The sequence below is a fragment of the Passer montanus genome, unplaced genomic scaffold (genome assembly GCF_014805655.1).
Source record: "Passer montanus isolate IOZ18808 unplaced genomic scaffold, ASM1480565v1 scaffold27, whole genome shotgun sequence".
NCBI classification, from domain to species: Eukaryota; Metazoa; Chordata; class Aves; order Passeriformes; family Passeridae; genus Passer; species Passer montanus.
In genome coordinates, this window is record NW_024367372.1 from 292,323 (window position 1) to 315,937 (window position 23,615).

The 23,615-nt window shown below is 43.8% G+C and overlaps 2 protein-coding genes across 9 annotated transcripts in view; one reads left to right on the forward strand and one right to left on the reverse strand.

The window, feature by feature from the left end:
* The window catches only part of KIAA0586 (KIAA0586 ortholog), an 88,560-nt gene extending 73,256 nt beyond the window's left edge, over positions 1-15,304 (reverse strand). For 2 of the 7 annotated variants that reach the window (XM_039712817.1, XM_039712815.1), the window contains exons 1-15: positions 14,875-15,257; positions 13,846-13,922; positions 13,221-13,290; positions 12,069-12,135; positions 11,612-11,789; positions 10,996-11,229; positions 10,319-10,487; positions 9,360-9,539; positions 8,441-8,561; positions 7,360-7,492; positions 5,971-6,012; positions 4,392-4,618; positions 3,447-3,519; positions 2,819-3,076; positions 2,471-2,648 (exon numbers count right to left, since the gene is read on the reverse strand). In XM_039712817.1, coding sequence (XP_039568751.1) covers positions 2,471-2,648; positions 2,819-3,076; positions 3,447-3,519; positions 4,392-4,618; positions 5,971-6,012; positions 7,360-7,492; positions 8,441-8,561; positions 9,360-9,539; positions 10,319-10,487; positions 10,996-11,229; positions 11,612-11,789; positions 12,069-12,135; positions 13,221-13,290; positions 13,846-13,922; positions 14,875-15,136 — 2,269 coding nt within the window. In that variant the 5' untranslated portion in view covers positions 15,137-15,257. The other 5 variants (XM_039712816.1, XR_005627851.1, XM_039712818.1 and 2 more) reach the window with 5 other exon arrangements.
* A 479-nt stretch (positions 15,305-15,783) lies between these two features.
* Positions 15,784-22,676, forward strand: TIMM9 (translocase of inner mitochondrial membrane 9). 2 transcript variants are annotated; one of them, XM_039712841.1, is made up of 4 exons: positions 15,784-15,866; positions 19,447-19,510; positions 19,828-19,923; positions 22,214-22,676. In XM_039712841.1, the coding sequence occupies exons 2-4, from the start codon at positions 19,472-19,474 to the stop codon at positions 22,346-22,348; spliced, it is 270 nt and encodes an 89-aa protein (XP_039568775.1). In that variant the 5' UTR covers positions 15,784-15,866; positions 19,447-19,471; the 3' UTR covers positions 22,349-22,676. The 2 variants fall into 2 exon arrangements, with proteins under 2 accessions (XP_039568775.1, XP_039568776.1); XM_039712842.1 differs by lacking the exon at positions 15,784-15,866 and adding an exon at positions 17,896-19,125.
* Positions 22,677-23,615: the final 939 nt, after the last annotated feature.

A 23,615-nucleotide genomic window follows, 5' to 3' on the forward strand; every position in this document is an offset into this window, starting at 1 on the left:
ACTGCACAGAACCTTTCATTTCACTGACACCACTGAATTTCAACTGGTGGTTTCAAATTATCAAATTACCTATTTGTTATAATTAGACTGGGGAGTGGGACACTCTTTCTGCCACTTTACTAGATATTGTTTCTGGAATTATGAAATTGGCCTTCCAGGAAAGGTTATGACCTTCTGTAAAGGACATGAGCCCAATAAATAGAGAAGAAAATTCATTTAGGACTCAGCAAAAGCAGAACTGCTGATTAAATATTTTTAAAGGAGTGCCTGTTCTCAATCCAAATCTTAGTGGTCACTGTGTCACTGTTATTACTACCCTAAATGCTTACTAGCACACATTTCACCCAAAGATATCTATATAGAATAAATTAAATTATGGGTGTACAGCACAGCCAATAGTCAAAACCAGTGTTATATGATGCTTCAAGTGAGTATAGCAGAGGGTACACCATTTTTCACCAAAGAAAAGACATCCAAGAGAGGGCAAACAAAATACCTCAGTCAGTTTTCATGTAACAAGGTCTCACTTTTTAAAAGATGGTGAGCTTTGAAAAGTTTTCTGTGTTTTTGCCAGGACTATAACCCCCATTTTCCAGGACGGTGGTGAAAATTGTGGATGTTTTCTACCAATAACACTTTTTCTTCACAAATCACAACTGGGTCCAGAGCACAGGTAAGGAAAAGTGCCATAAAGATCAGGTCAGGCCAAACAAGAGATTCTTGTTCAATTTGAGGACTTGTCACTGTGGATGTACATCATAACCACAGAATCACAGAAGGGTTTGGGCTGGAAGGAACCTTCAGGATTAAGCAGTTCCAACCCCCTGCCATGGGCGAGAACACCTTCCACTAAACCAGGTTGTTATTTAAACAATATTTAAACAAACAAACAAATTTTAAATATAATACTAATACTACTACTAATAATATTGTGGTGATGATGATGTTTAAAAATCCCCAGCCTCAAACCCCAGCACTGCCTGCCTTCAGAAACACAGATATGTTTTACACCATCCATTGCAATGGCCTAAAAACATGATTTCATCAAGTGACTGGCTGCCTTCTGGTGTTAATCTCTCATATTTCACACAGAATATAATGTTTTGACAGCTGTAATAAAAACCCAGGCAGCATTTTTAAACATGGCATTTAAGACTGCATCAAGTATATTTTCCCTGCATGGGTAACAACAGCCTAAGTGCAAGGAGCATGGAGGGAGCCAGTTAATATTTTCCATGGGTGCACATCTTATTAACTCCATTGTGCCCACCACACCTTATCCCCCTCTTCCTCTTAAGCCTCTCTCCCATCTCCACACTTTCCCTTCATCATTATCTTTTTTCATGTCATTTCTCCCCAGTAAAATGATCCACACTATTTTTTTTAATAACAATTCAAGATTACTCTTAGTTTTTGCATTAAGAATCAGGTAAGTTTTGAAAAGGTACTTAAGAAATAAAGCAGATCAGATTAATTACTAACTCTAGCTGAAGTTTATCTACACTGACCTGTGTCAGATATCATATAGTCTCTCTTTGTAGTTATTCTTACACATTTTTAATAGGTTAGAAAATTAGGACCCTCTTATCCTAACACTTTGCCAACAAAACTAAGGAACATAATTAATTATTAATCAACTAATAACCTTTATCAATTAAATAACCTTAACAAGCTATCACAGAAAGGATTTCTGCTCTGCTTATAACTCTTAACAGCATGAAGAAAAAGGAGTTACTTGCACTTAGTGAACTTAACCAATGATTCTGATTACATCTTTCACTATTTTTATCTTCATGCCCATATATTTAAATTTTCATCTTTCAATTGATGTATTTGAAACAAGAAATTCAACTTTCTTCAGTTTTCAAGTCTCAGTACATTTCTGAACTCTGAATGAGTTAAATGAATGAGTTAAATATTCAAATGAAAAATCACTGGATAAACCTGACACAAAAAATATGTTTCCCAGTAACATTTATCAAAAACTGAGTTCATTTATCAACACACTCACTTGTGATTAATTTTAGCAGTTCATCTCATTAAATCTGGGACAACAATAAATACATAGGAATACATTAATCAAATTTAGGAATAAGTACTTATTTGACAATCTAAAATAAATGAGAGACACATTAAGCAAAATTTAAAAACTTCTGATATTTTTTAGTTTTGAAAAGAGGGCCTTAAATAGAAATAAATTATTTCAAATGGACAGGACCTACAACAACAATCTAGTCCAACTGCCTGACCACTTCAGGGCTGACCAAAAGTTAAGTTAAAGGCATTTTCCAAATGCCTCTTAAGCCCTGACCAACCTGAGGCAGTGACCACCTCTCTGAAAAGCCACTGCAGTAGCTCAAGCTTTATATTGAAAAGCAGATAAACCAAAATTAACAGATTCATTTCCACAAGGAATTCCTGGTAGAAAAACAGGGAAGGAACACCTTGTTCCCATCAAAGAATCACTCACCTCTAACAGTCTCTATCAGCTTGGGTCTGGGAAGTTTAGATTTGGGAGAGGGAGAGTTGAATCTCAGGTAGGGTCCTTTTTTAAGCGTGCTCCGGTGGCCGTGGTAAATGGGTTTCCCATAAACTTGAGACAGATAATCTTCACTTTGGACAACTGCAGTTCCACCTACAGCTTCCTGCTGGACACCAGAAAGGAAAAAAAAAAGTAATTTACAATTCTTCATTCATGTAAATTGGAGCAGGACAGAGCTATCACCTTCATTTGGAATTAGTACACCTGCACACACCATTTTTCATGTCAATACTGAACAGTTTTTCCCAGAAAAGGAACCAGTACTTGGCAACTCACGTCTGCCTTTTCTTCTTTGCTCTGCACATTTTCAGAAAAGTAAGTTTTAAACTTCTGTTTCTTTGTGTTATCTTCCACCTGCTTCTGCAATGGCTGAGCTGGAGGTGAAGGCTTTTTTGTCAAGCCTCCTGGGATGTTTTGAGTTTTCTCTTTAGTTTCTTTCTTGATCTTCACAGGCCTGAGGTTTTGGGCTCTCTTGTTCCATGGGGCTTTTTGATCATATTTCCCTTGTTCTGAATCACTTCTTGCCATTTCAACCTAAATAGAAAACATAAATATAATAAATGGAGATTTTTGTCTTCAAGGCTATCAGCAGAGTGTGTGGATAATTCTGAAGCTCTGAGAAAGGACCTGTTTCTCATGTTGGGCAGCAAGTGAGACCAGGGATTTTCATTACACAACCACAGTTGTAAAACAGAGGTAAATATTTTATTTATTATGTATTTATTAATTATTTTTATTTATTTGTTATATTTCTTTTACTATAGCTTACTGCATGTCAGCAATAATAGGCAGCTTTCTCACATTTTCAAGAGGTGAGTAAATCACTTTACTGTGGACACGAAAGAACAAGGCAAGGTGGAAAAACCCAACACAAAAAAATCTGAACTCATTTTCCCAGCCCTACCTGGATTTCCTCACTGATTGCCTTGATCCACTCATCCACAGTCCTTCGGATACGAATCTCTTCCAGGACATCTCTGAAAAAGAAAAAAGAACCATTTTAGGTCAATGCTTCTCAAATTGCACAGATTTGTTCCTGGGAAAGCAGTCACCTTTAAATGCTCTAAAAACAGAAGTTCAGAACACAGACAGTGAGATTCTGCACCTCTACACTCCCCAAAAAGCACCAGCCCCAACCCCAAATCTCTTCTTGCATGGTGCCACCTGCAAACCCCACTCCCTGCTGGTAAACACTGACATTATTATAAATATTTTAGGAATAAGAGGCAGCCATGTGTCACTTTCTACTTTGATCACAACTGAAAAAAGCAAGAAAACAAAAATATTCCAACTTAACAAAAAGCAGGTGACAAATTACTACATCCCCTAAAAGATAATGAGGGCAGGTAACATGCCTCAAAAAAAACCCTCCTACATAGAGAATATTTACCTTCCTCAGGAAAATGCAGGTTTAGATTGTATTTTAATAGAAAATTTCCATTATTATTCGAGCAGGAGTATTTAACACAACTAACAAAGCAAACGTTTAAAAGCCAAAGATCTGTTGTGAGGTAATTAAATTCTGTAAATTCACAGGCTTATAAAGCCTCTTCTGCTCTGAATAATTATATTAGGCTTCAACTTTCTTTTTAATGCAAGTTGGCAAGGAAACAGTTAAATGCCCTGGCAGCAGAGCAGTTTGTCCAGCTGATAAAGCCTCAGAAATCAGATTTAGGCACCTGACAAAAATCAGTTCACACCACAAGGGCTGAAAAACATCTGAATTTCAAGAATCAAACAATGATTGCTAGAAAAAGTCAATAATCCTTTTTGCAGGGAAGAACATGAGTTCTTCAACGCCCAGATATGGAAACACAATCTCACAAAGCACTGAACTGCAGGGTCTGACCTGTTTGTACTCAAGGAGTTACTGAAAGCATACATGGCATCTCCATCTTTTGCTTGAGTAACAGCTTCCAGATTCTCCTCAAGGACTTTTTTATTGTTTTGCACTCCTCTCAAAATCCTTTCAGCATCTGTCAGAATAGACCTTGGCACTTGGACATTTTGAAGGATGGATGGTTTGCTGACTGGATGATGTTCAGGAGGATCAGGTACAACAGGAGGATTTTTTGTCTAAAATTGAAACAGAACCTCTAGTTTTTAATCAGAGATTGTAATTTTCTATTAATTTGTTATCACATCAATGCCATCATATGAAATCTTGCCCATGTGCACTATCAGCAACTTCAGTTACTCAAGAATGTTCATTATGTTGCAAATATATTTAGAGAAGTGAAAGACATCCAAAAGATCTCAAATGGAAAATGATGGGAAGTAAGAGAGGCAATGCTAATGAGGCTAATAAGCATGTGAAAAGATGGCAATTAGATACATGAAGTATCACAAGCAAATCTCTCCATGTAACAGTAATTAAATATAATTAAGAGCCTAATAAAAGCCCAAGTCCTCTAAATATATGCACTTGTTTGGCATCAATCTACCCCCAAGAAACACCGAGCAATACTTGTAAGTTTTAACAAGATAAAACCCACAGCAGCCCCTTGATCCTCTTTCACTTTTACTCGTTTTCACTTTTCAGAAAGAACAATGAAACCTCTCACTTTGCAGAACCCTTTTACAGAGATAAAAATCGAGCATAAATTAGCTGCTAAGTACAAAAGAAAGGGACACAAACACAGGAAACAAGTTCTCACATTCATTCTCACACTCCTAAGGAAACACCCAGGGGCCCATGAAAACTTCATCAAACAGTAAAAATATTTCAAAGTGATTAATGTACATTAAATAAACACCTCAAACCAAAACCAAAATGCCCAGACTGTGAAAACATCAACTGAATGCACAGAAAAAAGAAAATCTCACAGATCACAACTTAGTTTTGGCTTTAAAGTTACTCTTTCTTCAAATCAGAATTAAACAAAAGTTTATGTTCAAGCAGACGTACTGCCACAATGCCATTACAAAACAGGAACCAACACTCTGATCCCATGACCTTGGTTTTGGCCTGGTGTAAAAGAGTAAAAGACAAGATACCAAATTATTTATCAATTTTATATAGGCATTCATTTTAAAATGAAACTTTTTGACAGATACTAACTCAGTAAGGTAAAATCTGTGAGGAAAGGTAAGAAATACAGATACCTGAAAAATTGTAAAATGATGCAGATTTACTGAGACCCAGATCATGAAATGGTAACTGGATCTGTTAAATATATAAAAAATGCTGGTAGCAGCAGCCCACACTGTGCCAGTCTGACATGATCCCCTCAAGGGATTTCCTAGGACTGAGCCAGCCAGGAGGAATGTGATCTGTATGAGAGCAATCCTTTAACAAACACCCAGGTGTGCCACAGGCAGGCAGTGACATTTCATTGCAAACACACTCAACACTGCTTCAGCATTAGAGCATTTCATAGAAAGCCCAAAAACCCACAAAAGAAACAACATAAAAGGTCAAGGTATACCTTAATAAGATCAGTCATGTCAGATTTCCATGAACTTGCTTCCTGAAAAGACAGAAGAAGAGCTGTTGAAATTTGAAGGTAAAATCCATGAGACATTGGATCAGTTTTTCTGGCCGCAATGAATTCCTTGGGTTAGAGCACCACCTTCTGTCCTCAGCTAATTCACACCTTTACTTTATGACAGAGCTGGTTTATCATTTACTCAAAAATTTATCATTTATCACTCTAGAAACCTCTCAGTGATGAGGAGTCAGTAGCTAAGTGTTTAACTGACCCAACTCTCCATTTGCTAAGTCATCACATCTCTGTCTTTCTATTGACCTTTTCATAAGAGAGATTTCAAATAATTTCAGTAACTGTGTCTTTCTGCCATTCCTTATCCCATCTCATCTTGTTCTGTTGTAACAACGTCTGTTATTTGTTTAAGTTTTTAGCAACAGTGGTAAGAAAATATTTGCAACCTCAGTGGCACCCGTTTCCATTCCTAGTAAGAATAGTTAAATGTAAAATCCACAAAGTGTTACAAAATCTGTAACAAATACATCAACTATGCTATGTGACAGATGAAGCTGCATTTTCTACAGATATAGCAACAAAACCAGACAGGTAATGCAAAATATTTTTTAGGGAAATATGCAAGTTGAAACTTCCAACCACAGAAATGAACCAGCAGAATCAAAGCTATTACATTTAAAGCAAATTCACAGAGATGAATTTTCACTTTTTTTCTCCTTTCTCACTGTGTATATTGACAAGGACAGAAAGGACCACAAAATGACAGGTGGAGCCAGGAATGGCACCAAGTTAAGAGATAAAAGCCTCAGTTGTCTAAAGCTCCATGTTGCCAGCACAGAAGCAGATCTTGCAGCCCCAAAGGTACAAAACCACTAGCACAAGAAACAGCACAAGGATTCTGTGCCAGGCAATTCCTTGGAAACAGCACTCAATACAAAAAAAAAAAGTGGCAAAATGAAAAAGGAAATGCTTAAATCAGCCCTAAAGCTGACTGGAGATAAATGGAACACTATTCTTTCCCAAATGGGAAAATTACATCAGCTCTGTAGAGAACAGGCAATGAAAATATCCAGAGCCTTAAAACAAAAAAATAAACTAACTTATTTTTTTCTCTTTCTGTCCTTCCCTCTCTCTCACCTATTTTATGTCTGGGACAATGGCAGGCAGAGTCCATTGCACACCCAGAGCATTATTCAGCCTCAAAGCTCTTCCCCACACAGAGACTCCAATATTTCAATTAATTGTAAACAGATGTGGATCTTTTTACAGGTGTAGAAGAGCAACACTTTTACTGATATCAGACCTTTATGTTTTTCTCTACATTTTTATTCCCCTTCTTCAAAACCCTGCTCATGGTGATTAGATTGACTTTACCTGCAGAATGTTGTGCATTTCTCTTCTCAGCTTTCCAAGATCTTGAAGTAAATCATCTGCTTTTTGCACTGTCTTCTCAATTGAGTTGTAGCTTTCAAAAGAGGGAAATAAGTCTGCAGGCAAAGCATTGTGTCTGAGGGGAGAAACACTCCTGGTTACACCTCTCATGGCTCCTGAGGTGGCCCAAGAAAGGATTCAACTGTGAAACCAAGCAGGAATTTACAGTGCAAGTACCAGACTTTCAGATAAACTGGAACTTGCTTTGGCATCTGAAGTTACAGAGAGGGTACTGGGTTTTCTCTGTTTACCACTTAACACCTTCAGCCCAATCCTTTTATTTTCAAAAGTGAAATTACATCTAATAGAGCAACACTTATCCAAAGATATGGGATATCTTTCCATTTGAAGCAATTAACATTTTTGTGCATACTGTTCTAAATTAGACAGCATATATGAGAAGTTTCTCACTGGATTAGTGAAATTATAACTTTACATTATTGCCTGGGGAAAATATGCTTCAGACTGCATGGCTGAGAACATTTTTTCCTCCCATTTTAAATCTTGGGAATTGTTAGGTGGATGCTGCTCCTGCAAAACACTCCAAGTGCAACCTGCTGACCTCTGAGAAAGGTGTTGTGAGCTATCCTTAGCAGCAAGCTTTCACCTGCCTGCAGTTCAACAGGAACCACAGAATCCTGGAATATCAGAGCTGGAAGGGACCCACAAGGATCAGAGAGCAACTCCAGGCTCTGCACAGACACCCCAACAATGCCACCTGTCCCTGAGAGCATTGTCCAAGCTCTGAACTCTGTCAGGCCTGGGGCTGTGCCCATTCCCTGGGCAGTGCCCAGCACCCTCTGGGGGAAGAACCTTTCCTGACATGCAACCCAAACCTGCCCTGGCACAGCTCCAGCCATTCCCTCAGTAAAAGGTAATGCCAAAACAGAAATACTCCAGCACAGCTGTGCCAGACTGCAGGACCACACAGAGACTCTGTTACACCAGCAGTGTCCAATGCACCTCTCTCAATTTCACTGAAACAGAAACTCTCCCTCAGTTTTGGATTGTTGTGTTTATCCACCTGTCTCTGTCAGCATGCCAGTTCCTTTCATTGCTGTTTAATGCTGTCTTCTTGGAATATTCCATTTGCTTTAGTTGTGTTTCTTGAGAATTCAAAACGTGTTCCAGACCCTTCCCTTCACCTACAATGAAGTTAAATGAAATAGAAAAAAAAATGAAGTTAAGCTAGTTCAATTTATTTAATATTTTCTTTTCCTTTCCAGGTATTTCACTATACTCACCAAGGAGAGTAAAATATTATTAAATTTAAATATATAGATCTATTTCAGATAAGGCAAGTCACTTAGAACCACTCACACTAATCTGTCTTTCTGAGATTGCTTTAAATTAGTAAAGCTAGATGGAACTGGGATGGCAATGAACTGAGTCACTGAGAACAAATCTGTGACATTATGGACAGCATGCTTCTTTTGTCTTGTTTCATTTATTCCTGGACCCACTGAACAATAGGAATACCTGACAGCTTTGTAACAGAGACAGAACCTGATCAAACGCAGCAAAAGAAAATTACTTTACATTTGCTTTACATCTGCTGCTTTCAATATAATAATCCAGAGACCTTGCAGACCCATGAAAAAATGAAATAAAAATTCAATTTAACCAATATTAATGGCAAAGTTATTAAGCAGCTCCCATGTTTTACATTATTCTGTCTAATCTTCCTGAAACTTGACTTTGAAAAGTATTTCAGTGAGCAGTCCTGCTGAAACTCTATAGATTAAATCAGCACTGTCTTTAAGTCTTTAGTTACTTATGAGTAAGTGACTTACACACAAAACTAACCCTTCCCAAATGTAGATTCCAAATCTTCTCAATATATGCATTTAAATGCCAGCAACCCAAGGGAAAAGGTCAGAAAAGATGAGGAATACACAAAGTAACCACCAGGCCATGCTAGTTAGGCCAGTGGAGGACAATACCTTCTCTTGTAGGTTTGGGAGTATTTTCTTTTTCTACTACAGAGTTTTCTTTCTCTGAGATCTTCCCATTTTTGGGTACAGGTTCTGGAGCATATCTTCGAGGCACTGGTGTCTTTAGAGGAGATTTTTGTGTAAGACCCCCATGACTTGGAAAATTGCTTGAATATGCTTCAGGGAACACTAAAAAAAATAAAGTTATTTAAATGTTGACAATTTTCTCCAAAGGAAATTATGTCATAGAATCACAGAGTTGTTTGGGTTGGAAGGGACTTTAAAGATCAGCCAGTTCCAACCTCCTGCCATGGGCAAGACACCTTCCACTATCCCAGGTTGCTCCAAGCCCTGTCCAACCTGGCCTGGAACACTGCCAGGGATCCAGGGGCAGCCATGGCTTCTTTGGGCAACCTGTGCCAGAGGCTCACCACCATCACAGGAATTTCTTCCTGGCATCTAATCTAAACTTACATTCCTTCTGTTTGGAGCCATTCCCCCTTGTCCTATCACTACCTGCCCTTGCAGACTCTAGGAAAAAAAATCTAGGAAAAGCCCCATTCCAGGTCTATAAATTCTGCACAAAAATGTAAAGAATTACAGCACTAGTTAAGTAAACAGGAAGAAAATGTCATATTTCTGACTGCTACCATAAGGGGATTAAAAAAAACCAAAACCCCACTGCAGTTCATCACAGGCTTCCACACAGGTTATGTCTCAATAAGATTATTTTAAGTCCAGGCACCTCCTGGTGCAGACTTCAGTAAATCAAAAGTCTCACTTTAATTTAGAGTGGAAGATACTGGAACATCTTCAGAATGTCACAAAAATGATAAAGAGCATTGGGAAATCAAACGAATTAAACAGAAGAAATATTTACTACTCATTACTGCTGTGATACACAATCCAATATTAATGGACACCAAATTAATGCAAAACTAACAATGAAAATAAGAATATGTCTCCACCTTGGGCAGCTGCAGCACTGGCAGGAAATAAACCCCTGTGAGATGAAGGTGCTTCATTAGTGAGTGATCTCTGCTCTGGCTTCTCCCAGTGCCCTGCCAGGGGCCCAGGGGCAGGCACAGGACCCTGCTGCAGGCCACGGGTGCTCACTGCAGAGCTGATGAGATGGGACTGGGAGACAAAAGGACAGAGGATTTCTGGTCATAATCACGGAATTATTAAGGTTGAAAAGACCTTTAAGATTACCAAGCCCAACTCTTCTCCCAGCACCACCATGTTCCCCACCAAACCAAGTCCTCCAGGGCCACATCCATGATTTCTGAACACTTCCAGGGATGGTGACTCCACCATCCCTGTGCATGTTCCAATGCCTGACCACCCTTCAGTGAAGAATCCCCTAACACCCAACCAAAACCTGAATTTCCCCTAATACCCAGCCCTGGTGCAGCTTGAGGCCATTTCCCCTGAGCTTTCCCAGCTTCCTCAGTCATTCCTGGGGCTCCAGACCCTTCCCTAGCTCCATTCCCTTCTCTAGACATGTTCCAGCCCCTCAGTGTCTTTCTCATTGTTGAGTGCTTTCACTTTGATCCACTTCCACTGAACTTTCTTTCTTTCTACTACTAAGAAACAATCCAAATTATTATAACATCAACATTGAGATACAGAAGAAATTATTAACCTGAATATTCATTTGTTGCTCCTGTAGCTTTTCCAGGTGCTGAATCCTCTGCACCATGAAGGCATTCATTTGTTTTTCAAGCTCACTGACTCTCTGCTGGTAGTGGGGCTCCTCATGTTGAGCCTTTGTATTTTTTTGCTGTTCAGACACTCGTTGCAGCTGCCTGTCTGTATCCTGCAGTTTCTGAAGCAATTCTGAAACTGAGTTCACTTTTGCTTCCAAATCATTTTGAACCTGCAATAAATAATTTAAAAAAAAAAAGGAAGGGAGAAAAAACCCCATTATTTTAGATGTGTGAGCATCAAAAGAACAAAACATCCTTCACAGAATCCTGGATTTGCATCCCAAAAGAAACAAAAACTTTTGGTGGTTTAGCAATATTGTGAATTTCTAATAGATAAATCATAGATAAATAGATAAATGTTCTCTGTCTTCTGCTCATTTAGTTAAATCCAAATTAGTTCCCTCTGGTATATTGATCAGCAAGTGTGAGATGACAAACACACAAAGCAGTAAGCAGACAATTTCAGGCTCTCTGGAGCTACCATCAACAATTTCAGGCTTGTTTGGAACATTTACTATGTTAAGAGGACAAAGAACTGCTACTCCCACTGACCTTGAGGAGTGGAGCTGTGCTGGCAATGGCAGCAGCAGTGGCTGCTGCAATGGTTGTTGCAGACTCAACTTCCCTGGCTGCTGTCCTGGTGTCACTCCCAGCACCTTCCCTTTTTTCTGTGGAGGCATTTCCCAAGAGCTGCACCTTCACCTCCTTATGAACAGGAATAACCTGAGTTCTAGAAAAATTAAAAAGTGCCTGTAAACAGCATTTTCTCCATATCTCCTCCAAGCAAATATTTCCCACATACAGCATTCATATCACTGTGTATGCCAAAACTTCCAGGAGAAATGCAAAGATACTCCAGGGAATAAAATCAACACTTTCATGCACAGAAAAAGAACACTGTCAGAAAACAGTAAAAAAACACTTCTTCCTTACCAGCTATGCATTTTTGGCACAAAACTGAAGTGGTGTAGTTGTACAGAAACAGAACAGCTCAACAATTCACACTCACTTTTGCATTAACACTGCTCTCAGAGCCTCCTTCTGGCCAGTAGCATACTGGGAAATAAAAACATCATCTGTGGGGAAGGACAAACATCCTTGGTTGAGATAATTGGCACAAAATGTCTATTTCACAGGTAGAGACAAAGTACAATACATTTAATTTTGCTGTGAAGAATCTGTTGCCTGCAGGAACCACATCATCTATTGCAATAACAAATTGTTTCCTTTCAGTAAGTAGAAAATTTAAATAATGGTAAGAGTAAGAGCAGGCTTCATTTAACACAATTTTTATAGCACTGAATGCTGGTATCAATAAAGTCCAATAATGGTGAGTAAAGTCTCAATGGCAACTCAAGCTCAGATAACCCAGCCAATAAAATGCTGCAAATTCTGACTTGAAAAAAATTTAATTAAGAAAACCCCAGAAAGAGTATTTCCCTGCCATCATCATAAATTACAACAAATTTTCTTAATAGGTGCAAATCATGCTAAAAGCATTGCAGGCTCTCCCTCACCCACTGTTTGCTGGGCAGAGGAAGCAAATACTGGTAAGTCAAATAGCTGCTGCCTGTCAGTGTAAAAGTACTGATTTTTGGTCTTAACTAGGGTATTGATTTGTATTTTTTCTCCTTTACACAGCTCCAGATATCCAAGAAAACTGCATAAGTGTGTTTCCTTTAAGAGCTCTCACTTCCCTAAACCTGATTGAAATTGGCAGATTCAGAAATTAAAGGAAAAGATACTGACATTGTGATTTCTAGGATTCTTGATGATTAGAAATACACTTTTTTGGTACAGGCTGCTTGAAGAAAAATATGCCTTTGCAGCACAATAATTCACAAGAGGAAAATTAATCAAAACAAGCCCCTTCCCCAAACTGTCTATTCAGAGACATGACTATTTGGTTAACAGAGGGAATCTCAATTCTGGCACACTGGCAGAAGTTCCACTCAATTAAAAAAATGTAATGCCAGCAAGAATGAGATAAGATTTGCAAAAGTAAAGAATTTTTATTACTATTATCATCTTTATATCAAAGCAACCTTTGAATATTTTCACTCAGAAGCTTCTATAATGAAAAAAAAAACAACCTAAAAGCTTCCTTTCCTTTAATTAATCAGTCTCCTTAAAAAAAAAAATGGTGATTGGTGTGTTTTACCTTCAGGTCCTCTGCTATTTTCCAGCAGCCCCAAACGATCATCTTGTGCTGCAGCTTCTTTTGGAGGACCCTTCAGAACAAGAGCAGAAAAAGCAGAGATCAAAGCCTCTGTAACCAAAATTTTAGAGGCAGATGGAATTGCTGAGCACACAAATGGAACCATTTGCACACAGCAACACAAAGGTCTTGGCACAAAACATGACAAGACCTCTGCCACAGAAAGGTCTGGACATTGCTGGCAAGAACTCCCATGGCATTTTAGGGACTAAAACTCCACAAACACAATTCAAATCAAAACCACATATTCTAAGTGCTAAGTAAGATTATTCTCCTCATTTGTGGCCAAAGAAGCAATAGTGAAACTGAACCTGCTGAAGTTTAGAGAAGTTTCTAACCTTGGACAGTTCAGGATTGCTCACACAGAGAGAATGAAGCACTCAGTGTTAAATAAAGCCCCAGCAACAACACCACATCAGCAGCAACTCAAAGAGAAAAAGCAGCTGCACAGCTGTGCTGCAGAGGCTGAGCCAAAATCTTGTGCTGCTTTTAGAGGAGCTACAGCCTTTTGAGGAAAGCAGTGTTCTCTTAGCTCAGGATTGCAGGAAGGAGCAGCAGCTTTTCTTACCATTTGGGATAAAAACATGGGCTCTGAATTTTCAACTGGAAGCAGACACTCTGGATATGCTTTGGTGCTTAGGACTCCTAAAATAAAAGCAGTTTTGCTGTGAATCATTTGTGGTGCACTTTCTGTACAGCTCCACATTTCCCTTATTTCTGAATGCCTAAACATCATGACCCTCATAACACAAATGAGCAGAGATTGAGCTGAAGCTTAAAAACATCAATGAATTCTGTGAGTCTGAATGAGAAATTCAATTTACAGCATGGGGAAACCTCTAAAAAACAACATTACTAAACAGCTGATGCCTTGTGAAGGCTGACTAGAACAGAGACTAGATGGAACTAAAGAACAAAGCAGGGATTTATTCAGAGGCCTCAATGGATGCACCTTGGGCAGCACAAGAGCCCAGCCAGGGCTGCACCAAAGATGAACCAAAATGGTCACAAAAATGGACCACAGGTGACAGGGTCTCTAACTTTTATAAGTTTTGGTCTATTACCATATTGGAGTTAATTTTCCAATTCCAGCTTTAGCCCCTGCAGTCCCATCCTGCTTGTTTTTCTCTCTCCAGCCCACGGGGTTTGTGCTCTTGGGCTGAGATTTGGATCATTTGTCCTTGGTGCCCAGCTGGAGCAGGAATTGTTTTGTCTCCCTGCTCTGTGCACAGAGCTCACCATCCCCTCATGTGAAGCTCAGAACTCCACACTAAAGCAGCAGAAAATTTGAAAATATAACAGCTAAACCCTGAGGCATCATATCCTTTACCTAGAGATGTTCAGCGGGGATGAAGCATCCCTGCCCCAGTGGAGAGGGACAGCTTCCATCAGCCCGGGCTGCTCCGAGCCCCATCCAGCCCGGCCTGGAGCACCGCCCGGGATGCCGGGGCACCCTGAGCCCACACAGCCCCCACAGCCCACACTCATGTGCGTCATGGCTCGGGAGAACACCGAGCTGACAGCCGGGGGGCTCCCCAGCCCCACAGCCCCTCCGCGCTGACACCGCCTCAGCCCCGCCCTGGGCTCCCGGACGCACCTGCAGCGGTGCCGGTCCCGGTGCCCCCCGGAGCCCGGGGAGCTCCGTCCGCAGCCGCATCCGCGGGGCAGGGCGAGCCGCCGGCACGGAGCTTCTGCACGGCCCCGGCCCCCGGTACCGGCCCCGGCCCCGGGCCCCTCCTGGCGCCGCTACCGGCCGGGGGCTGCTCCCTGCGGGCCGCCGTGGAGCGCACCAGCACCTCGCCCGCCGTCAGGCTGCCCAGCGAGTCCCGGCTGCCGCCCGAGCCGCCGCCCGCCTCCATGGGGGAGCCGCACGGAGCTCCCGGGGCAGCGCGGGCACGGCCGGGGAGAGCCCCGCTCCTGATAGCCCGGCCCCGCTCCTGACAGCCCGGACCCGCTCCCGCTGCCCCGGCCCCGCTCCTGATAGCCCGGCCCCGCTCCCGCTGTCCCGGTCCCGTACCAGCTATCCCGGCCCCTATCCCGCTATCCCGGCCCCGATCCCGCTGTCCCAACCCCTTTCCCTCTATCCCGGCCCCGTTCCCGCTGTCCCGGCCCCTATCTCGCTATCCCAGCCCCGTTCCTTCTATCCCAGCCCCCCCGGTCCCTATCCCGCTATCCCGTCCCCGTTCCCGCTGTCCCGGCCCCTATCTCGCTATCCCACCCCCGTTCCTTCTATCCCAGCCCGGTTCCCGCTGTCCCACCCCCGTTCCCGCTATCCCAGCCCCTATCTCGCTATCCCACCCCCGTTCCTTCTATCCCAGCCCCGTTCCCGCTGTCCCGGCCCGGCCGGCGGCACCGGAAGCGCGCGGTGCCATGGCCACGGCGTCCCCTTAACCGGCGTCCGGCGGGAAACGCGCGGGTCCTCCCCTCAACGGCGTCCGGCGGGAAACGCGCGGCCCCGGCAGGGTAAATCGGGCGGCGGCTCCGCGCGCGGCCGATTCGCCGCCCCGTGGCGAATCTGCGGCGCCGGGCCCGGGCCCGCCTCGTGCGCGCGCGCGCGCGTGGCGAATCTGCGGGGCCGGCGCGCGGGCGGTGAGTGCGCGCGGGCGCGGAGCGGGCGAGGGAGCGGGCGCGCGCCCGGGAGGGACCGGGAGGGACCGGGAGCCTTCCCGTGGCCCGGGAGAGCCCGGGAGACACCGGGAGCCTCCCCTTGAGGACCCGGGAGAGCCCGGGAGCGTCCCCTTGAGGGCCCAGGAGACACCGGGTGACTCCCCGTGGTCCACGAGGGTCCGGGAGCGCTCCCGAGGGCCCTCAGCGGGGAGATCCCGGTGTTGGGCCGGGCTTCGCTGAGGGGGCGATTCCCGAGCGAGAGGAACTCGGTGTGCCCTTGGAAGGGAGAACTGGGGGATGGAGTAGAAGGAGAAGAGCAAAAAAAGATAAAGCTCGGCCTGTTCGGCTCAGGTTTTGGTTTTGTCGGGTGAGAAGCGTCAGCCGGGTGTGATCTCGCTCAAAGAGGAGAGTGCTGGGGGGAATGTGTGTGTTTTCCCTCAGGCCTGGTGCCCGTACACGCGAGGCCAGGCTGAGCCTGGTAACTCCCCTTTGCTGCTCCATTTCCACCTCCGATCCTTCTCCCTCAGAGCAGGGTCCAGGCCAAGCGCAGGAGGCAGTGAATGATAAGCTGAGCACGAGCTGCACCTGATTTTCCAGCTCCTGACTCGCCCCTCTCATCTCACCCTCTCCATCTCACTTCCATAAATGCCTCTTAACATTAATTTGTTTGGGCTTCTTTTAAGTTTGAAGGCAATCCAGTTGTAGCCTAGTAATCCCCCATGATAAGTTTCTCTAGAAGCTGTGGGGAGTTTACCTTGACACAATTCCTTGACTTGAGATTTTTATTCTTTGTCTCATTTCTTTGACTTGATGCTTTTACCCTTCTTTTTCCTTCTCAGAAACACTTGTGTGGTGTTTTCTGTGTGCAGCTGGAAGCAAAGGTTGAAAGAGACATTCCAGCTTTCTTTTTATGGAGTAGGTAGTGGCTACAGCTGATTCAGATGGTTAGTGGGGATTGCAAGTGTGAGGGATTTATTGTACTCTTCTTCCCAGAAAAATGCAGCTCTTCTCAAAAAGGTGGGGAGGGCAATCCCAAACACAGGGCCTGTTTATTTTGATCAGAGGGACTTCTCTTAATGGAACTTACATATTTGGAAGAGGCTTTCAAGAAGGGAGATTTCCCAGTTCTTGTTCCTTTCTGGTGACGCAGCACACCCAGGCTGCGTGTCCCTTGCAGCAGAGGTTTATTCAGAGGCCTCTGCTTCCTGCAGTGTGAACATCCTTGCTTGGAGAGGCAGTGCTGAATTTTCTAATCGTGTTTAGCCCACGGGGTTAAGCCTGAGCCTGCAGGGGTGGTGTGAACAGCTCTGCAGGGAGCTCTGGGCTGGGTTGGCTGAGGTGCTGGGCGCTCTTTCATCACCCTTTAAAAGCTTTTTGCAGAGTTGGAGGGAAAGGGGAGAAGCAGCAGGAAATCTTGGAAGAATACATTTAGCCTATTTTGGAACAAAGCAGGTTTGCACATTCCTGGGAATGTTCAGTAGCTGGTTTTTACATGTAAGACTGATTTATTGCTGAAGGTGCAGCAGAGCCTTGTAATTCCCCTGTGGAATGTGTGAAATGCCTGTACAGGGACAAGCGCTTCAGGCACTTCAGATCAGGCTGTGCTGATGTGAATCAGAGCCTTTCCCAGGTGTCAAGGTCTGTGAAACTCCAGCTTCAGTCTGCCATTTCCAGTCTTGCCAAGTCAGTCCCAGAAGGACAGGGATCAGGTTTGCTGTAAACACAGATCATGGGGCAGCCCTGAGTGTGGGAAAATGGCACCGACAGGTGAAACTCTGAGCTTCCTGCCTTTGGCAGAGGACAGAAGTGCTCCCTGCAGTTTCTGTTTAATTATCCACATACCCCGCCCCGGGAGAACTGTCACTGCTCTTGTTTTCTCACAGGTGAGAAAGAGAGAGTGGACTTGCCACCACTTCTCTCCAGTGATGGGCATGTCCATGCTCCTGAAACAAATCAGGGGTTTAGGAGAGAGGGACTCTGGACAAGGGCATGGGGTGACAGGGCAAGGGGTGGTGGCTTTGCCCTGCCACAGGGCAGGGTTAGGTGCTGGAAAGAAATCCTTGAGTGAGCGTGGGGAGGCACAGGGTGCCCAGAGATGCTGTGGGTACCCCATCCTTGGAATTATTCCAGGCCAGTCTGGAGGGGCTTGGAGCAGCCTGTGGATAGTGGAAGGTGTCCCTGCCATGGCAGGAGGGTGGAATGAGATGATCTTGAAGGTCCCTTCCATCCCAAAGCAGTCTGTGACTCAGTGACCACCTGAATAAAAGCTGGTTCCTTGTTCCCACCATAACCTGTGTGACCTGCCTGCCCCTGGGGAGTTCTTGCATCTGACATCCCAGATCATCTGTGCCCTCGGCCTGCAGTCTCTGAACTGGCTCCCTGTGAGGCATAAGGTGTGGTGACATCAGGAGGCAGATGTCACCATCGCTGTGCTGTAGGACAGCTCACTCTTGTGAGAGCTCCCTGATGCTATTTTTAGTTGCTTCGTTTTCTTTCTGTTGTAGAAATAATTGTTGCTGTCTCTTTGTTCATGTTCAGCTACCCTTCCCTTCCCACTGCTGAGAGACTGCAATAACTAAAGCTCTCTAAAACATGAATGTCTTTGGCCCAAAAATTGGCAAAGCATAATAGAAGATTAATTTTAAGTAGCCCTCACTAAAGGACTAAAATTATTTTTTTTCCCCAAGTGACTGCACTTCAGTGCTCGTTTTTCTTCCACAAGTTGAATTAAACCAAGGAGCTTGTTCTTGCCAACACGTGATATTAGTTTGCATTGTCATCTGTGATAACAGGTCTTAGATAACATGGAAATTAAGGGAAAAGGAAGAGCAGGCTTCAGTCTTCTAGGAAACCTGCAGGGATGCTTTCAAGCCTTAACTTGTTCACTGTGTTGGGTTAGGAATGTGAGTCTTCCTTGAGGATACTTGCTTAAATTCTTAGATCCATGGCTGTTTACTTTTTTTCCCTTTTTCTTTGTCTGTTTCGTTCCATTTTCATTGTTCTGTGTTCTTCTTGCATTTAATTCACTACAATAACCACAACATTTGCTGCAGTTCAGGTGTTTGGTGCAGCTACACAGAAACCAGGCCCTGCACCTTGTGCTGCATCTGTTCAGTGACTGCCAGTTTCTATTTGCCTTTTTTCCTTACTTTTTACAGATCCCATCTAAAATCACTGAAACTCCAAGGCTAGAAAGTGTTATGACTTTGCTCCTTCCCCAGCTCCTGCCCTAGCTTATTTAGTAAGTTTGACAGCACTTATAGAATACCTTATTTGTTTTTATAAGTCACTATAGCTGTGTGAAATGCTCTAAAAGTCTTTAAAGGACAGTAATTAGCAGGTGGATCTCGTAAGATTTCATGCCTGGAATTATCTTGGATGGTTTTTTTAACTGAATGCATTCCCAACAGGTAACTTCCCTTTGAGTGAATGGCTTGGAAGTTTGCTAGCAAAGTTGCATTTAAACACTTCAAGGGTGCACAAAATTCCATTCTGATGTAAAATTTTGCAGTTCATATTTATGTTTTTTTATTTAAAACTCGACTTTTATCCTCACCTTTAGGTGACTGAGCCACAGGAGGTGGAACATGGCTGGACAAATATCAGAGGCTGATCAGATCAAGCAGGTGAGGTGCTGCATTTGGGAGGGGTGGTTTGAAAGCCTTGTGCTGCTGTCACAGGGAGTGGAAGGTGTAGTGCACAGGGAAGGACAAAAACTGAGTTATCAGCTGAGTTAACACAACCAAAACTTCAGCAGGTGACCATTGACAAACAGCATGTTTTGTGTACGAGCAGCTTTTGGTGCTGAAACTTCTGACTAAGAGTAAATTTTTCTAGGGACTTATCCTTCAGATTTCCTTACACTATGCAGCTGTATGTAAGAAAAATAAACACTGATTTTAAATTTTTTTTTTAATATTCGTTGTCCAATTTTTATTTACAGTTCAAAGAGTTTCTTGGCACATACAATAAACTTACAGAAAACTGCTTTGTGGATTGCATAAAGGATTTCACTAGCAGAGATGTGAAACCAGAAGAGGTAGGTGATGGCTTCTAATGACTCTTTGGCAGAATTGCTGTGCAGCATTCCAATTTCAGAAGCAACTGAGAGAGTTTTGATCTTTAAACTAAGATGGAAAGCAGCAGCCTTCAGTGGAGTGTGGGTGTGTGGCATGTTGCTTCCAAGAGAGTGTCCCATCCCAGCCCAGCTTGGACAGGGCTTGGAGCAGCCTGGGACAGTGGAATGTGTCCCTGCCCGTGGCAGGGGGTGGAACTGGATGCTCTTTAGGGTTCCTTCCACCAAAACCATTCTAGAAGTGGTTGTCACACACAGAATCTGCCCAGTCCCCACTGCATGTTGGCTGCTCATTGCAATTCTGTGTGTTTCATTCCCTGAGCTGTCAGTGGAGGTTCTTGTGCCTTAACTTCTCATGGATGGTGACTCCATGGACATGGAAGCTGCCCACCCACAGCCTGCATCTCATTCTTTGAGGAATCCTGCTGAAATATTTGTTTACCTGCCCACGTTCCTGCTTTGCAGTGAGTCATGGGAGCACAGCTCTGGCTGTTCAATCCACTTCCCTGCACTGCAGGGAGCTCCCTCTCGTCGTCATCTGCAGAAAGATTAAGCTCTCCATAAGATTAGTTGCATGGTTTTGCTTCTCCTCTCCTGTTGAGAGGCTGTTTCAGAGCCTAATCACTTTATTGGTTAAAAATCTAATAACCTTTGCTTGACTCCGCTGGCAGAAAAAAAAAAGCCTAACATTTTAAACAAACCATTGTTTTTGAGCCTTTTCTGCCTCCTTGGAATTCAACTCCTCACTGCAGGCAAAACTCATGTCTCCTTTCAGCTTTGGTTCTGCTGCCCTGAACAGAGCTCTCTCAGCTTCCCAAGACAGATTTCTTCTTTCCCAATCTTCTCTGCATCTGCTTTAGTGGAATTATATTACAGGTCATAATTATTGTGGATTAAAGATTACTTAGGTCCAAAATATTCTTAGATTCCTGGAGCAACCTGCATTAGTGGGAGGTGTCCCTGCCACAGCAGGGGGCTGAAATGAGATGATATTTAAGATCCATCCCAACCCAAACCATTTTCTGATTGTCACCTGCCTCTTTTTGCTTCTGTGGATTGCAGAGGGTTCATGTCTGGCAGCACAGGAGCCATCTGTTCACAGAGGAACTAGGAAGAGACTTTCTTCTGGGAAGTTCTGCCCAGATTGTCCATTATGGGATTTCCTGTCTCTGGAAACAGGACACTTGTCTAGATGGACACTGCGATGGAAATTCCCATGTTTCTCTTGAGAGTTGTAGTTTCTTATTAAATAGTTGAGGTTTATACCTCCACACATCCCCTTTGGGATCCTACACTTGAAAAAACCCAACTTCTGAGCTCTTTCCTCACCCAAGTGCCAGTGCAAGTCTGGACTCCCCAGCAGCGTCACGCACGCCGCTCCCTCTGGCACCAGAGGCCTGGGGCAGTTCCAGAAGTTGTTTCCTAGGGAGACTCCACTCCTGCTCAGCAGGTTTGGCTGTAGCTGGTGCCAGGCTGAGGACAGAGAGGGGCAGGGGCTGGGTGCTGTGTGGAGTTGCTGGGGTTCTGTCCAGTTCAGTTCATCCCTTCTGCTTTCCACATCCTCTGTACTGAGCAGAACCAAAGCAATGTCTGCGCTCCCAGGCAAAGGGGTTGGCTTTCCTTTCTACCCAAATCTGTTACCTTTGCAGTGATAGCTTTGAGCCATGGCACAGAATATCCAATTAGTAGGACTGTAGCTCAGAAATCATCTCACAGCTCTTTCTCTACACTATAAATTTGAAAAATACTGTGGATGGAATAGGCTCTGGTATTTATTTCCCAGTTCAGCTGACTGATGTACTCTGGTGGCAAGGCAGGTAGCAGAAGGCTGATAGAGCCAATGGGAACAAGGGTAAAAAAGGGTTAAACTAAGTTAGCAGAGAGCAGATCATATTTGGGTGTCAAAGCCAGTATGTCTTTGTAAACAGAATTAAAACAAAACTTCCTAATTTAATAGATTTATTATTAATTTCAAAATATATAGTTCAGTTCCACAAGAGGAGCCCAAGGACAAAAGGATGGTATCTCCCAGGTCCAGGGTGTTTTCCATGGAGACTTTAATATGAGAATGAATATTAGTAAATGTTTCAGGCATACCAGAAAAAATCAACTTTGCATTTCCTACTGCCTTCATCTTGACAGTATGGGATGTACTCACCTAATTGTTTATCCCTGTCTGTGGTGATATTTTGGGTCCTGGTTGGGGATGTGTTTAACTTACTGTCTGAAGCCCTGTGTTTCCCTCTTGCTGCAGATAACTTGCTCAGAAAACTGCTTGCAGAAGTATCTAAAGATGACACAGAGGATCTCCATGAGATTCCAGGAGTACCACATCCAGCAGAACGAGGCTCTGGCAGCCAAGGCAGGACTGCTCAGCCAACCTCGTTAGAGCCGAGCACCGTGCTCAGACTTACCTGTGCCAAGAACACACTGGGGGATTCCTGTAAGGATGTGTGTCCAGCAGCTCAGAGCAGAGCTCAGGCAGTGGGAGCAGAAGGGTTAAACAGGAGCTCAGTCCTGATGGCCTTGCAGTGGAGTTTGTTTCCACAAGGGAATGATGCAGATAAAACATTTCCCAGGGCCCACAGACTGGTGTCTGCATTTCAGGGGTGGTGGGAGGGCTCACCTGCCTTTTGCTGAAACTGGTTGAGATGAATCAATGTAATGTGGGGAATACACTTTTTTATTTAATTCAAATAAAATCAGCTGGAGCCATATACACCTGTGTGTTCTTTCCAAAGAGTCATTTTTGGGACATTTGAAAGCAGCATTTTGTTTGCTGGGGGCTCTTTGCTCAGCTGCTCCAGAGTTCTGTTCAGTCACTGCTGCTTTAGGAGCTGACAGATGCCAGAGGGAGCTCAGGCAGGGGTGCCCCAGGTCATCTTTGGGTCATTTACAGGGGACAGAGGGAGCCCATGGCATCCTCCCAGCCCAGCTGCCTGGCCTGACACACTCCAAGCACTGAGCTTGCTGCAGTTTTCTCCTTTCTCCTGTGAATGCCAGCAGGAAATACAGGCTCTGCACAGCACAGGGTCTGTCCTGCTGCTGCATGAGCCCAGAGAGAGGTTTGGAAGGCAGCTGGACTGGGTTAGCAAACACAGCAGTGCTTTGGAAGGATCCTGACAGCTGAACTCCTGCAGTCAGGGCGTTAGTGCATGGAATGACAGTCAACAGGCACCTGTGCTTCAGTTCTCACTCACAAAATACAGGGACAATGGGAACAGCATCAGGAGCACCAATTTTGAGACTCCAGGTGATGAGGAGTGAACCAAAGCTATTTCATGTCAGCTGCCAGGTTCTCTTATTGATAGAGAGGCAACAGCAAAGAACAGGAAGGGCAGGAGGACTTTTTCGTTGTTACCTTCTCTGCCTTTCTGTTTCCAGCAGCAGCTTGAATGAGTAACTCAGCTGTGCAGGCTGTGGATTCCTGGCTCCTGAGGGCAGCACAGTGCCCCTGCAGCAGACTCTGCTCTCTGTGCTGCAGCTCTCCCTAGAACCCTGTTCTGCTTGCAAAGGTGGAAGGAGCCAGTGTGAGCCTCCAGTCTCACATCCCTGTGTTTGTATCACAGCCCCTTCTCCTTTGCCTCTGCCTTGTTACCCTGGAGATGGATGAGAGCTCGCTCTGAAATAGTGAAGGATAAAAACCAGCCCAAATA